Source organism: Terrapene carolina, unplaced genomic scaffold, assembly GCF_002925995.2.
Source record: "Terrapene carolina triunguis isolate 2854851 unplaced genomic scaffold, T_m_triunguis-2.0 Scaffold227, whole genome shotgun sequence".
Lineage (NCBI taxonomy): Eukaryota > Metazoa > Chordata > Testudines > Emydidae > Terrapene > Terrapene triunguis.
This window is the reverse complement of record NW_020664578.1, coordinates 4458987-4472244: the sequence shown is the minus strand read 5'-3', so window position 1 is coordinate 4472244 and position 13258 is coordinate 4458987. Positions and strand designations below refer to the sequence as shown.

General features: G+C 48.7%; 1 protein-coding gene across 1 annotated transcript; it reads right to left on the bottom strand.

The window, feature by feature from the left end:
* Positions 1-56: 56 nt before the first annotated feature.
* Positions 57-8522, bottom strand: LOC112123057 (cortexin domain-containing 1-like). Its single transcript, XM_026656228.1, has 2 exons — positions 8496-8522; positions 57-284 (listed from the first exon to the last, which is right to left on the bottom strand). The coding sequence occupies exon 2, from the start codon at positions 228-230 to the stop codon at positions 57-59; it is 174 nt and encodes a 57-aa protein (XP_026512013.1). The 5' UTR covers positions 231-284; positions 8496-8522.
* Positions 8523-13258: the final 4736 nt, after the last annotated feature.

The window sequence follows — 13258 nt, the reverse complement described above, 5'->3', positions numbered from 1 at the left end:
GCAAAGGAGTCAAACACATAGAATTGATTAGCAATTTCCCTCCCCTTTATTGCCAGTCAATTGATCTGCTCCTCCTCCCACGTGGAGGTGGGGATGGCGCTGTACGGGTCCACGATAAGCTTGGCGCACCTCACGATCATGGCCATCAGGAAGAAGCACATCAGGATGACAAACCCAATGGCAAACCCCTTGTCCACATCAACGTACGGCTGCACTGTTGGGTTCTCCATAGGGCTCCGCCTTCACACCCTTCTCTGTCCTCTGAGCTCCCACACGTCCATCACCTGCACGGCAGAGTTTGGGATGGAAATCATTATTGTTGATAATAATTTGTATTGTGATACCACCTTGGGGTTCCAATTAAGTCCCCATAGTGCTATGTGTTGAAGATAACACAATGACAGTCCCTGGCCCAAAGAGCTAAGTATGGAATCAGAAGGGCATATTACCTGCCATGGCAGAAAATCCTGGTGTTTTTAGCTCATAGGCTCATAGACTCTAAGGCCAAAAGGGACCATCATGATCATCTAGTCTGACCCCGGCACTTCACAGGCTACGGAACCTCACCGACCCACTCCTGCAATAGGCCCATAACCTCTGGCTGAGTCACCGAAGTCCTCCAAACTTGATTTAGAGAATTCAAGTTACAGAGAATCCACCATTTACTCTAGTTCAAACCAGCAAGTGACCCAGGCCCCACACTGCAGAGGAAGACAAAAAAAGTTCCACGGTCTCTGCCAATCTGACCTGAGGGGAAATTCCTTCCTGACCCCGAATATGGCGATCAATTAGACCCTGAGCATGTGGGTGAGACCCACCAGCCAGACACCTGGGAACGAATTTTCTGTAGTAACTCAGAGCCTTCCCCCTCTAGGGTCCCATCTCCGGCTGTTGGAGATATTTATTAACAGCCAGCATGGATAGGCCATGTGTCATTGTAGGCAATCTCCTCAGATCACCCCCTCCATAAACTTTTCAGGCTCTTTCCATTGCCCATCAACCCCAGCCTGGAGCAAGCACGTTCCACGTACTGGCATGTGCCACAGCGCATACTGCCTTGGTTATGCACCAAGGAGTGCTCCTAAGAGAGGCCTGACTCTCCCACATTCCCCAGCCACTGAGCTATAAACTCATTCTCACTCCGCCCAATTCATGTTTATTTCTCTATATCTACAAAGTGGACCAGCTTCAAGAGGAGAGATGGAGAAAGGCCGATCCTGGAAAACCCCTTAGCCCACTGCGTAGGGCACTCATCTCAGAGGGCAGAGACCTACGCTCAAGTCCCTTCTCTGGTGCAGGCTTTGGCCGTCTAACCACTGAGCTATGGAGTGACAGCTCCTCCTGCTGTGTTTTTGTGGGGGGCCTGCTCTGGTAGACATGCTCTATAGTGGCCTCGGAGCGTGCCTGTGCTCCCATTCCCCATAGAATCATAGAAGATCAGGGTTGGAAGGGACTTCAGGAGGTCATCTAGTCCAACCCCCTGCTCAAAGCAGGCCCAATCCCCAGACAGATTTTTGCCCCAGATCCCTAAATGGCCCCCTCAACTCACAACCCTGGGTTTAGCAGGCCAGTGCTCAAACCACTGAGTTATCCCCCCCGTGCACTGAGTATAATAGCACCTCCCAGGGGGGTTGTGAAGATACAGACATTAAAGAGGGCGAGGTGCTCGACCCGACGTGATGCATGGAAATACCTTTGATAGGTGACCTGACGCACCATCCAAATGATGGTGAATTTCAGTTTATAAAATAACTTGTTTACGTCCTGCTGTCCATTTAGTTCCAGGGGAAAATGACACTGAAAATACCAGGCTGAAATCTTAGCACATGCCCATGCTATGTCTGGTGGTGGGGAGGGGTGTTTCCCGCGTGATTTCACTACTGGTGTATTTTCACTGTTTCAGGGGTGTAGTCACATTGCTTAGCGCACCTCTGGAAGCTCAAATGCTACAGTGGTGAGCATGGTGTAAGAATCTGTATAGAACAGAACTGGTGAAAGGTGCTGGATGGACTGGCTCAATGACTCTGGAGTCCTGTGTTTATCCAGAGACCATGGGCAGCAGCAGGGTAAGCATCCCTAATTCCCCCTCCCCTGAAGCCTCTCTCCCTATTCTGGAAGGACTACGATCAAGAGGGTCGCTCAGACGCTGGAGCCTGCTCAGTCCTTGTCATCTTGAGCACCTCACAATGTTTACTATATTTATCCTCACGACATCAGTGAGCAGTGGGGCTATTAACCACCTTTTGCAGTTGAGTTACAGAGAGACTAAGTGACTGGCCCAAGGTCACACAGGGATTCTGTAGCAGGGAAAGGACTTGAACTGAGGTTCCATGAGGCTCCAAACTCTTAGACCCTCACTAGCATTCGTATGTCTGAGGGGAGCAGATATCGCCTGCTGGGGTGCCGGTTGTGCAGTGTGGACACCTGTCACTCTGGTGATATACCGAGATCCACCCACCTCATTTCGCGTATGCCACCAAACCTGTGGAGTTAAAATGAGTTGCAATTCCCTGGTGGGCCAGGAGGTGGCACAGAAAGAAACTGAAGCTGTTCAGTAAAGAGACTGTTAGAGCGAAATCTGACGTGGCTGTTAAAGTGTCACAGAGGAAACCTGTGGAACTGAACCCAGCTCTCCCAAGTCAGCAGCACCCTGACCACTGGGCCACCCTCCCTCTCCTTATGCCTCCTCATGACCGCCCCTCGGCCTGCCCGTAATTAGCCCTTTTCTTGCGAGCAGCGCGAAATCAGTGGGTCTTGAGAGATCGGAGGCAAGCGAGTGGCTTTATGGATCAGCTGGAGGAGGGTGTTGCCAGCATAGTGCACAGCGGGGGAGGTGGTGGTGATAAGAGAGCGGTGGGAGAAGCAGATGATTGAGGGATCAAGGTGAGCACAGTCAGGGTTAGTGATGTCCCCATTCAACCGCCCATTCTCGTTGCTCCCCTGAAGTGTATCTGATCCACGGGAGAGGGAGAGACACAGTGGCATGAAGGAGAGAGTTAAAGGAGTGTAACAGATTAACCATCTCCTATGCTGATGTTTCGATGTATTGGGCCTGATTCTCAGTTACTCCATTCCCGCCTTTGGGGCAGGAGCACGTGGGAGGTTGGGTGTTAAGGTGCCTTTAAGACATTGAATCATAGACTCACAGGACTGGGAGGGACCTCCAGAGGTCATCTAGTCCAGTCCCCTGCACTCCTGGCAAGACTAAGAATTATCTGAACCATCCCTGACAGGGGTTTGTCTAACCTGCTCTTAAAAAACCTCCAGTGACGGAGATTCCACCACCTCCCTAGGCAATTTATTCCAGTGCTTAACCACCCTGTCAGGGAGTTTTTCCTAATGTCCAACCTAAACTGCTCTTGCTGCAATTTAAGCCCATTGCTTCTTGTCCTGCCCTCAGAGATTAAGGAGAACAATTTTTCCTCCCTCCTCCTTGTAACAACCTTTTATGTACTTGAAAACTGTTCTCATGTCCCCTCTCAGTCTTCTCTTCTCCGGACCAAACAAACCTAATTTTTTCCATTTTTCCCTCATAGGTCATGTTGTCTAGACCTTTAATTACTTTTCTGGCTCGTCTCTGGACTTTCTCCAATTTGTCCACATCTTTCCTGAAATGTGGTGCCCAGAACTGGACATAGTACTCCAGCTGAGGCCTAATCAGTGCAGAGTAGAACGGAAGAATTACTTCTCCTGCTTTGCTTACGACACTCCTGCTAATACATCCCCGAATTGCACTCAACTTATTCTGGGCCCTGCCCAGTCCTGATGTAAGTCGGAGCAGTCCTACAGCTGCTCTAACTTACACTCCACTACCCTGGGAAACAGAGCTTAGCCACAGTGCGTTGACCTCTGGCTATGCCACAATTCACTCCCTTCACCGGAGGCTAGTGCAGGACCCTTGTGCTGACTCCACACCAGCTGGGGAGGCCCTGTGTTGGGCAAGGATTCTCAGGGGACTGTTTTCACCCTCTTTGTTATGTTGCTAATGCGGCATATACAGCAGAAAGATTTTGACAGTGGAAATTCTGACGCCCTCAATGGCAGCAGTGCACGGCGTAAAACAGTCACAGTGTTGGAAGAAGATCTGCGACGCCTCCTTGTTTTTCGTCCAAACAGACACGCCTCCAGGCGCTTTGGATGGCAAAGATTCGGAATTTCCCTGCTTTTTCGCCCCCTTCTGTTTAGCCATCTTCATTTCATTGGCTCCCCTTAGTAACACGCCTAGCGAGGACATGTCAGATGATGGGCGGGACAGTGGGTCACGGGTCAGCTGTGGTTATGCTGCATTCAGATCCTCGTTGTGATTTCCAATGTCCAGGCTGCAGCAGGCTGTGTGTTTTTCTGGTGGTGCCTTTCCACCTCTCCAGCGCCAGTGTAAAGAGTTTGCTCAGCTCCTAATTGTGAAAAAATCAAAATCTTTCTCTTTCCAGCAAAACCAAGAAAAAGAACAGTGAGCCGCAGCTGCTCCTTTGCTAAGGAAATTTGGACTCAGGGGGTGGGAAAACCACAGCCCCCCCCCCCCCCCCCCACCAGCTAAGAAAACAACAGCTCAGCCAGGCTATCAGGGTGCTGACTGATTTGTAACATCAGGGCTGCTTTTGACCTTTGCAACTCACAAGTTGCAGATCTTGATTTGAATTACTATAGCAACCCAGACACATAGGGAGAGACAGTTCCTGTCCCAAAGAGCTCACAGTCTGAGACTAGGGGCAGGAGGGAAAATAAAGGCCCAGATCCTCAAAGGGACTTACATGCCGAACTCCCATTGAAATCAGTGGGAGTCAGGCACTTAAATACCTTTGCGGATCTGGGTTCAAGCGGTTTACCCAAGGTCACAGGAGAGGCATAGCTAAGATTAGAGACACACACCCCCCCTTTTTTTTTTTCCAATGCCAAGACCAGAGCCTTAGCAATCAGATCTCCCGGGAGTGGTTATGGGGCATCCAGGCCAATTTAGGAGGAGAAAAATGTTTGTCACGAGACAATGAGATAAATGAGGATTTCATTGGAAAGATTTATTTCCATCGATTCAAAGCCCTATTCGCTCCGAGATGCCTGAGACTGTGGGGACTCATGTCCCTGCCATGCCTAGCGAATTTAATTTCGATCGCTTTGCTTCGGGTTGATTCATCTTGTTTTCATGCTGTAATGCAGTTACATGTGCAGGCGGGGTGGGATTTTCCAAAGCTGTCGGGGTTGGCTGCTCTCTCTGCTCCTAAATAGGGTTGCCAGCCCCCCAGGATTGGCCTGGAGTCTCCTGGAATCAGCATCAATCTCCTGGTGACTATTGAAAGCAATCCAGGAGATTTTAATAGACTATTTTAACAGGGCCGCCCAGAGGATTCAGGGGGCCTGGGGCAAACTGGAGGAGCTGCAGTGCTTGTACTCACCCGGCGGCGGTCCAGGTCTTCGGCGGCATTTCGGCGGCGGGGGGCCCTTCAGTCGCTCCGCGTCTTTGAAATGCCGTCGCCGAAATGCTGCCGAAGACCCGGAGCGACTGAAGGGCCCCCTGCTGCCGAAATGCCGCCGAAGACCCGGACCGCCGCCGGGTCAGGGCTCGCTGGGCCCCTGTGGGGCCCGGGGCAAATTGCCCCCCTTGCCCCCCCCCCCCCCCCCCCCGGCAGCCCTGTATTTTAAGAACAGGACATTACATCATGTTGGGGGGAAACATCTGGAATAGCTTCAGTCAGAGTTGGCAACCCTACTCCTAAAGCACCCGACATTGGTCTAAACTCTGCTCCTTCGTCTTTAATGGGAACAGCATTAGGACAATACTGAGGGTATGTCTACACTACAGCGGCACAACTGTGCCACTCTAGCACTGTAGTGTAGACGCTTCTTACATTGCCGAAAGGGGTTTTTCCATTAATGGAGGTAATCCACCTCTCTGAGAGGTAGTAGTCTTCTGTTGACCTAGGTGCATCTACAGTGGGGGTTAGTTCAACCTAACTACATTGCACAGGGAAATTTTTCACAGCCCAGTGATGTACCTAGGTTGACCTAAATCAGGGATTGGCAACCTTTGGCACGCAGCTCGCCAGGGTAAGCACCCTGGTGGTCCGGGCCAGTTTGTTTACCTGCCGCATCCGCAGGTTCGGCCGATCGTGGCTCCCACTGGCTGCAGTTCGCCGCTCCAGGCCAATGGGGGCGGCAGGAAGTGGCGGCCAGCACATCCCTTGGCCCACACCACTTCCCGCAGCCCCCATTGGCCTGGGATGGCGAACCACGGCCAGCAGGAGCCGCGATCGGCCGAACCTGCGGACGCGGCAGGTAAACAAACCGCCCCAGCCCACCAGGGGACTTACCCTGGCGAGCTGCGTGCCAAAGGTTGCCGATCCCTGACCCAAGTTTTAGATGTAGACCAGGCCTGAGTGCTTTCAACAACACGGCCTGTAGTTTTTTGAATGCCCTCCCGTGGCAGTTCTTGTTACAGTGCTTCTCAGTACAAGAAATGCCTTGTAGATACTATTATTCAGAATGCCTAGCAGGAAGTTGGATGAGTCTGGGGTTGGAGAATGGAAAGTAGAGCATAGCGGAGTGTTAACAGCAAGCTTTAAAGCTGTGTCTTTCCTTATTTAAAAACATCCTAATGCGACTGCATGCGCGCAGCACACCTGCACAAGGCGGACATGCAAGCAATGGACGGACTTTGCTTTTATGCCCGGCATTTTGTAGCTAAAGATGATTGAGTCTTAATTATAGATTCTTTCTACATCCTTCAATTATTCTTATAACTGGCTTATTAAATCCAAACAAATTCAAATGAGGAATAAGGCGCAAAATTGATTAACCACTGGGACAAACTCCCAAGGGAAGTGGTGGATTCTCCGTCTTTTAATGTTTTCAGATCAAGTCTGGATGCTTTTCGAAAGAGATTTTTAGCCAAACACAGGTTATTGCTTTCAGTACAGAAGTTCTCTGGCTGTTCTACAAGGGGTCCGACTAGATGATCTAATGGTTCCTTCTGCCTTTAAAGTCTATTCATCTTTTATGTAGCTACAAGTGCTCTGCTAGAATACACATATATTATTAGTTTCATATACTTTACTGCTTAATGCATTCATGATAACGATTGTGCATTTCTGTGATAGCAGAGTATGTGATTTAACAAGAACTACTTATTTAAGAGTAGGTTAGATAAATGTCTATCAGGGATGGTCTAGACAGTATTTGGTCCTGCCATGCGGGCAGGGGACTGGACTCGATGACCTCTCGAGGTCCCTTCCAGTCCTAGAATCTATGAATCTATGGCGTGAGTCATCTCAGTCTGGCAGCAGCTATGCAAATATAAGAGGTTAATTAAAAAAAAAAAGCCACTTTCCATACCAGAACGATTTTTAACAATTCATTATAGAGCTCTCCCTCCACAAAACAGACTGTGAACATTCATTGCACAATCTTAGCTCTCGTCTACACTGGAAAGGGTTTGCCAATGTAGCCAAACTAGTAGAGCTACACCATCAAACTCTCTTATGAGGAGACAGTTTATACAGGTAAAAGAGTTTGTTTGCTGCTATCTCTTCTTGTTCCCTGAACAAAATAAGCTGAGCTGCCAAAAGTGCTTTTTTGACAGAAAAACTAGGGGTTTTTGCCAGTACAGCTGTGTCATTTGCGCTTTGATTTTTTTCACACTCCTGACAAAGCTCTGTCGGAAAACTTGTAAGTGTAGACCAGGCCTCAGTAATTTTGGCTACTGATTAAATGTGTTGCTATGAGGCTTTGTGTATTAATTCTGAGCGGTGTTCTAAGTGACATGGTTTTAGTTCTGCACTGAACAGCCAGTTCTTTTAGAGATTGTCACACTGTAGGCCCCCAAATTTAGGTTGAATACATAGGTGCTGGAAGTAGGGGTGCGGGGGGTGCTGCAGCACCCCCTGACTTGAAGTGGTTTCCATTATATACAGGGTTTACAGTTTGGTTGAATGGCTCTCAGCACCCCCACTATAAAATTGTTCCAGCACGACTGGTTGAATAAGAAAAAGAATAGCCCTCGTTTTGTTTTAAATTCTATTCTGAACACAGAAGTTCTATTTTCTGTTTATTAAACAATTTGGTGAAAACACACAGTCATCAAAATCTTCTCCTTTAGTGCTGGAAACAGAAATGCAGCAACTTCTGGCGAGCCAGAAAGTGAAACTGACTAGAAACAGAAAGTGAAACTAAGCAGCCGCCTTCCATTGTCCAAATGGGCAAAGAAAGTGTAAACAAACAGCATTGATGGTGAAAAGTCAATAGGATTTGAAAAATTCATAACTGTCCATATGTCATTTGCAAGAGAGATGGGTGAGTATGGGGCTAGACAGCTAGATTTCATCACATGCATTCTATATCATTTGAGCACAAATTATAGACACACAAGAAATAGCATGTAAAGAAATAGAATCCACAGAAAGTTACACACTGTATAAAGATTTTGCTAAGTGTAATATAACATTGGCGACCCATTACCTTCACACATGTCTGGATTTTATTGACCTCTGGACATTCCTCCTTACCTACCCCAAAGGATCTTTCAACAGCTCCCATCCTCTGCCCCATGGTGCGACGTTTTCATTACCCTAGGCAGTCTGGCTGAGGCTGTGACTCGCTTGCTCTCCCTGACTCCTTGCTGTGTTTGCTGCTACAGAAGCTTCATAAATACTTCAGAAATGTGACAGCATCGAGTTTCAGGCACTCCCAGTAATGAGAGCAAAATGATCCCTCACAGATGAAATTATAGCCCAGGTCATCAAGAAAATATTTCCACAATTGTCTTTCAACAGCGTGATGAAAACTGTGCTGAGCACAGAGCGCATGGCTCAGCGGGAGAGGCAACCTTTCAAACCAGATTCTCACCAGCCGATGCGTGTCTTAACAGATTGGTCAGTAAGAGGTGCTATCATATTATATCCCCCACCAAGGACCTGACCCTTGGTTCTAAACACAGCCATGTTTACTTCCACTGTGCCTGGGAATAACTATTTGCTGGGTTGGGCTTTAAGGCCTGGATCCTGGGAGGTGCTGAGAGCCCTCCACTCCCACTGATCTCAACGGGAGCTGAGGGTGCTCACTGCCTTGCAGGATTGGGCCCTGGGGGTGTGTGTTTTTGCACCACTTGCTCAGTTGAATCGAAGGTGGTTTAGCACAAGGCCTACACATCACTTAAGTCTCACTTAGGCCATCGAAACAAGACTTAAGTGGTACCTGAGTCCTGAGCTTGCCTTCCGCATGGGGCATATTTCACCCTTAGGCCCTAATCATGCAGCCACTTACGTACATGCTTCATTTTAAGTTAGCAATCTCAGATGGGCTAGTCGCCCTGGTACAAGCCCGTGCCGCCATGCCTTGACTACTATTGTTACCCGTGCATTAGAGAAAAAAATATTTTAAAACAATTACTCGCATATTTACTCTCATCTAATTCAGAACTGATAAAAGGAGATACTTTTTTCACACCTGTGATTAGACTGTGGAACTCATTGCCACAGGAAGTCATCGGGGCTAAAACCTTCACAGGATTCAACAAGGGATTGGACATTTATATGGATAACAAGAACAGCCAGAGTTAGAATTTATGCTGACATACATTTTGGAGGAGATATTACACTTCATGCTGGGGGGGAGGGATAGCTCAGTGGTTTGAGCATTGGCCTGCTAAACCTAGGGTTGTGAGTTCAATCCTTGAGGGGGCCATTTGGGGATTTAGTTGGGGATTGATCCTGCTCAGAGCAGGGGGTTGGACTAGATGATCTGCTGAGGTCCCTTCCAACCCTAATGATCTATGATTCATGCTTCATGGCTTAAGAATGTGGTCTACTGAAAACTATGTTAAAATTACAAGCTATCACTAACGCATAAGGGGTTTCATGGGTTTGGTGATATGCTAAGGGACTCTGTAGAGAAGCGGGAGATCAGAGTCTGTCTGCAACCAGGTAGCTTCCTTAGAGTAAGACGGGTTGAGTTGTCGCTCTTGGATTTTTGGGTCCTTGTGTGTTATCATTCTGAAATCTAAGATGTAAAGAATATTACGTTGTGACCTTCCAGCAAGAGTTCTTCTTTATGTGTTTCTTTAACTTCTGTGTGCATATGCCACGAACATAACAAAGACAATCTCGAGCCAGTGCCACTAGGGATTAGGAAATTTCTTGCACCTTTCCCTGAAGCAGCTGGTTCTGGCCACTGTCAGAGACAGGATACTGGGCTAGATGAGTCTGGGGTCAGATCTAGTCTAGTATATAGTGTTTCATTTCCCCCTTTGCCATGCGGTAACTTTATCAAAGTGGAGGAAGTCTGGACAAGTTACAGAGTGAAAAAAAAAGCGGGGGTGGGAAGTGTATGGGGAAAACCCTAGACATCCATCATTCTGTGGCACAGTGTAGCTAAAAAGGAAAAGGGGGGGGGGACAAAAATTCCCAATTTTGAACACTTTTTGAAAACTGAAATGAAATTTGCCATCAAAAATGCCCTTTTCCAGTGGAAAAAAAATCATTTTTGAATAAATAAATTTTTCAATGTTTTGTTGTTTTTTTTGGTCAAAACATGTTGACCATTTCTAATTTATCGGGGGGGAAATGGGGTCATGGTGCTTATGAGAATAAGAATGGCAGCTGGAGTGACACCAGCTAGGATGAAAATGACAAGGCAGCCTCATGCTCCAGGCCATAATTTGATCTCCAGCTGAGCTGCCAGGAAGAAATGCCCTTCATTCCACACACCCCAGTCATGGGACATCGTTTTTAAAGTTCTGCACCATGGAAAAGGCAGATTTAGCACCACCTTCGGAACAGGCTCCCATGAGCCTCCTCCTTCCTGATCCAGATGCAAAAAGGATTTAGGGGCCGAACGCTGAGAAGCACCTTTGTTGAGAGCACTGAGACCCTTCCCAGAGAGGATCAGAACCCTTGCAAGGCCAAGCCATATCTAGCCAAGGCCATTTTGATCACATCCATTTGGGAGAAGTGTCCAGTGTAATCCAGAGTCAAGCCAGGTCCCCAACGAGGGAATCCGATTATATGAACTCTGCTAGATAAGCGGATTACATACACCTTACCGGATAAGCAGAAGCAAAGGTCATTTTATCCACAGGGACAAACACCCTCTTGAGTGGCAGGGAAATTGTCACTTGCTTCTCAGAAGCATTCAGAGCATGGGCAAGGCCAGCTCCAGGGGAGCTGAGCTCACTGTTCATTCTGCTGGCATGGATGGAACAAAAACAACTCCCCAGCCTTCTCTGCTCTGACTTGCCGTGTTTCATCGCGCGCCATTCAGAGAGCAGAGAAAAGCGGCAGCAAGAAAATCTCAGGATTATTCGGAAGCACTTGGAGGCCCCACCCAAGATCGGAGCACCCTTGTGGCACGCACGGCACAGCCTCATGGTGAGAGGCGAGACAGGGCCTGCCCCAAAGAGCTTACAGCCTGAATGGACAAAGGAGGGGAGGGCAACCAGAAGTGCTTTGCTTAAGGTCACACAGCAGAGCTGGGATTAGAATCCAGGCCTCCCAAACTGGTCCTCTAACCACTGGACCACAACACAGCAGATTAAACAGCCACAGCCGATGCTGATGCCCTATGTAGGAATTGCCACATCAGATCAGACCAATTGCCCACCTCAGCCTGTGTCCTACCTCCAACGATGGCCAGTACCAGCTGCTTCACAGGACGGTGCAAGAATTCTCCTATAATGGACAATTACTGGGCCTAATCCAGCACCCATTGATGTCCATGTAAAGACTCCCATTGACCTGAATGGGCACTGGGTCTGGCCCAGAGAGACTGAGCTCTAAATATCTTGGTCCCGGTCCTGCATCCTTTGATGTCAACGGGGGTTTTGGCGTGGACTTTATGGGAGCAGGGCTGACTCCGTTATGCAGAGAGGTAAGGACACCACACCAGAACAGATGATAGGTCCGTCTGATCTGATGATATGACAATACCCGATGTTTTGGAGGAAGGCAAACAAAACCTGAATGAGGCACCTAACCAACTGGGCAAGTCTTTACTTTGGTGAGAGGGATATTTTCATGGCCATGACTGGAAATCAGCATGGGCCGACTTGTCACCTTGAGAGCACCTAGAAAGGACCCACTGTGCATGGATCTCCCCTCTTCTCTGGGGAAGGGAGGCTGGCCACCTGCAAGGCACTCTCCCACTGTTCCTGGATCCCACACAGCCTCTGCACATGGGAAGTGTTGGAGGGAAGGTGGAGAAAGGCGGAGACAGGGTGAGGGGGAGCTGATGCTTCAGTGCCCCAGGCTACTGGCAATATATCTGCGAAAAAGTAAATGCCCCCTGAATGAGGTACCAGGGAATTGGTGTATGCAGGAAGTCTTGAAGCCATGCTGTCTGTGAGCTGGAAAGATCATAAGCCCTGGAGCTGATTCACTGCATAGACAGGTCTGGCCTTCTGGGATTTGCAGGTTTGTGGGTCTGAATGCATATGTCTGGGGGCGTGTGTTTTTGCACATCACTGCAAAGAACTGTGCTTGCTGCAAGTGTCTCATCCCTCTTGCACTTGCCTCCTTTTGTGTCTCAAAGATTTTAATCTTCCGGAGGAGGTGAACACCTGCTTAAGGACTTTTCAGGATCAGGCCAGAGTGCCGAGCACGTTGCAGGGTTGAGGCCCGAGCCCATACAGTGCTTTGGGAGTGCAGAAGACTGCAGAAATGGAAGGTTAATTTTTTTTCTAGTAACCGAAGGCGGAGTTAAAAATAACCTCACGCACAAAAGCCCAGGGGGAGCCAGTTTCCCCTCCTCCCCCTGCCCCAGGCTCACATAATTTATGTTAATGATTTATAGGGAGCTTATTGCCAAGGCAGCTAAGGGTTTATTTACAAAATTAAAAACACCCCTCCATCACGGAAGATCTCCCCACTCCACCCCCATGCTGCCTCACTGAAAAACATCATTGCCGCAGCTGCCACCAGCAATATTAGCGGCCTCGCTGTCAGGGGAAAAACCTGACAGAAGAATGAAGACAAATCCCTCCGAAGCTAAACCAAAGAAATGTGCCTAGGTTGGGCAGACAACAAACTCAGGCGCCAGCAGCCTCGCCAAGGGCTGAGAGCTCCCATGCTGGAGCCCTCCACTGAGAGCAGCCTGCTACCACTGCCGGGGTGGGTGCAAAGGTTGTCACATGAATCCTTGCCTGGGATAGCCCAGTCCCTAGTTGGGGTGTGTGTGCGTGCACGCACTGAGCCCCACATTGTAGGAAGAGAGGAGGGGAAGCGCATGAAGGGGGGGAAGGAAGGGCTCAGCCCCAGGTGTGGGGGAAGCACATGAT

Coding starts and splice junctions, on each gene's coding strand:
- LOC112123057 (XM_026656228.1), bottom strand. CDS start 230: ATGGAGAACCCAACAGTGCAGCCGTACGTTGATGTGGACAAGGGGTTT.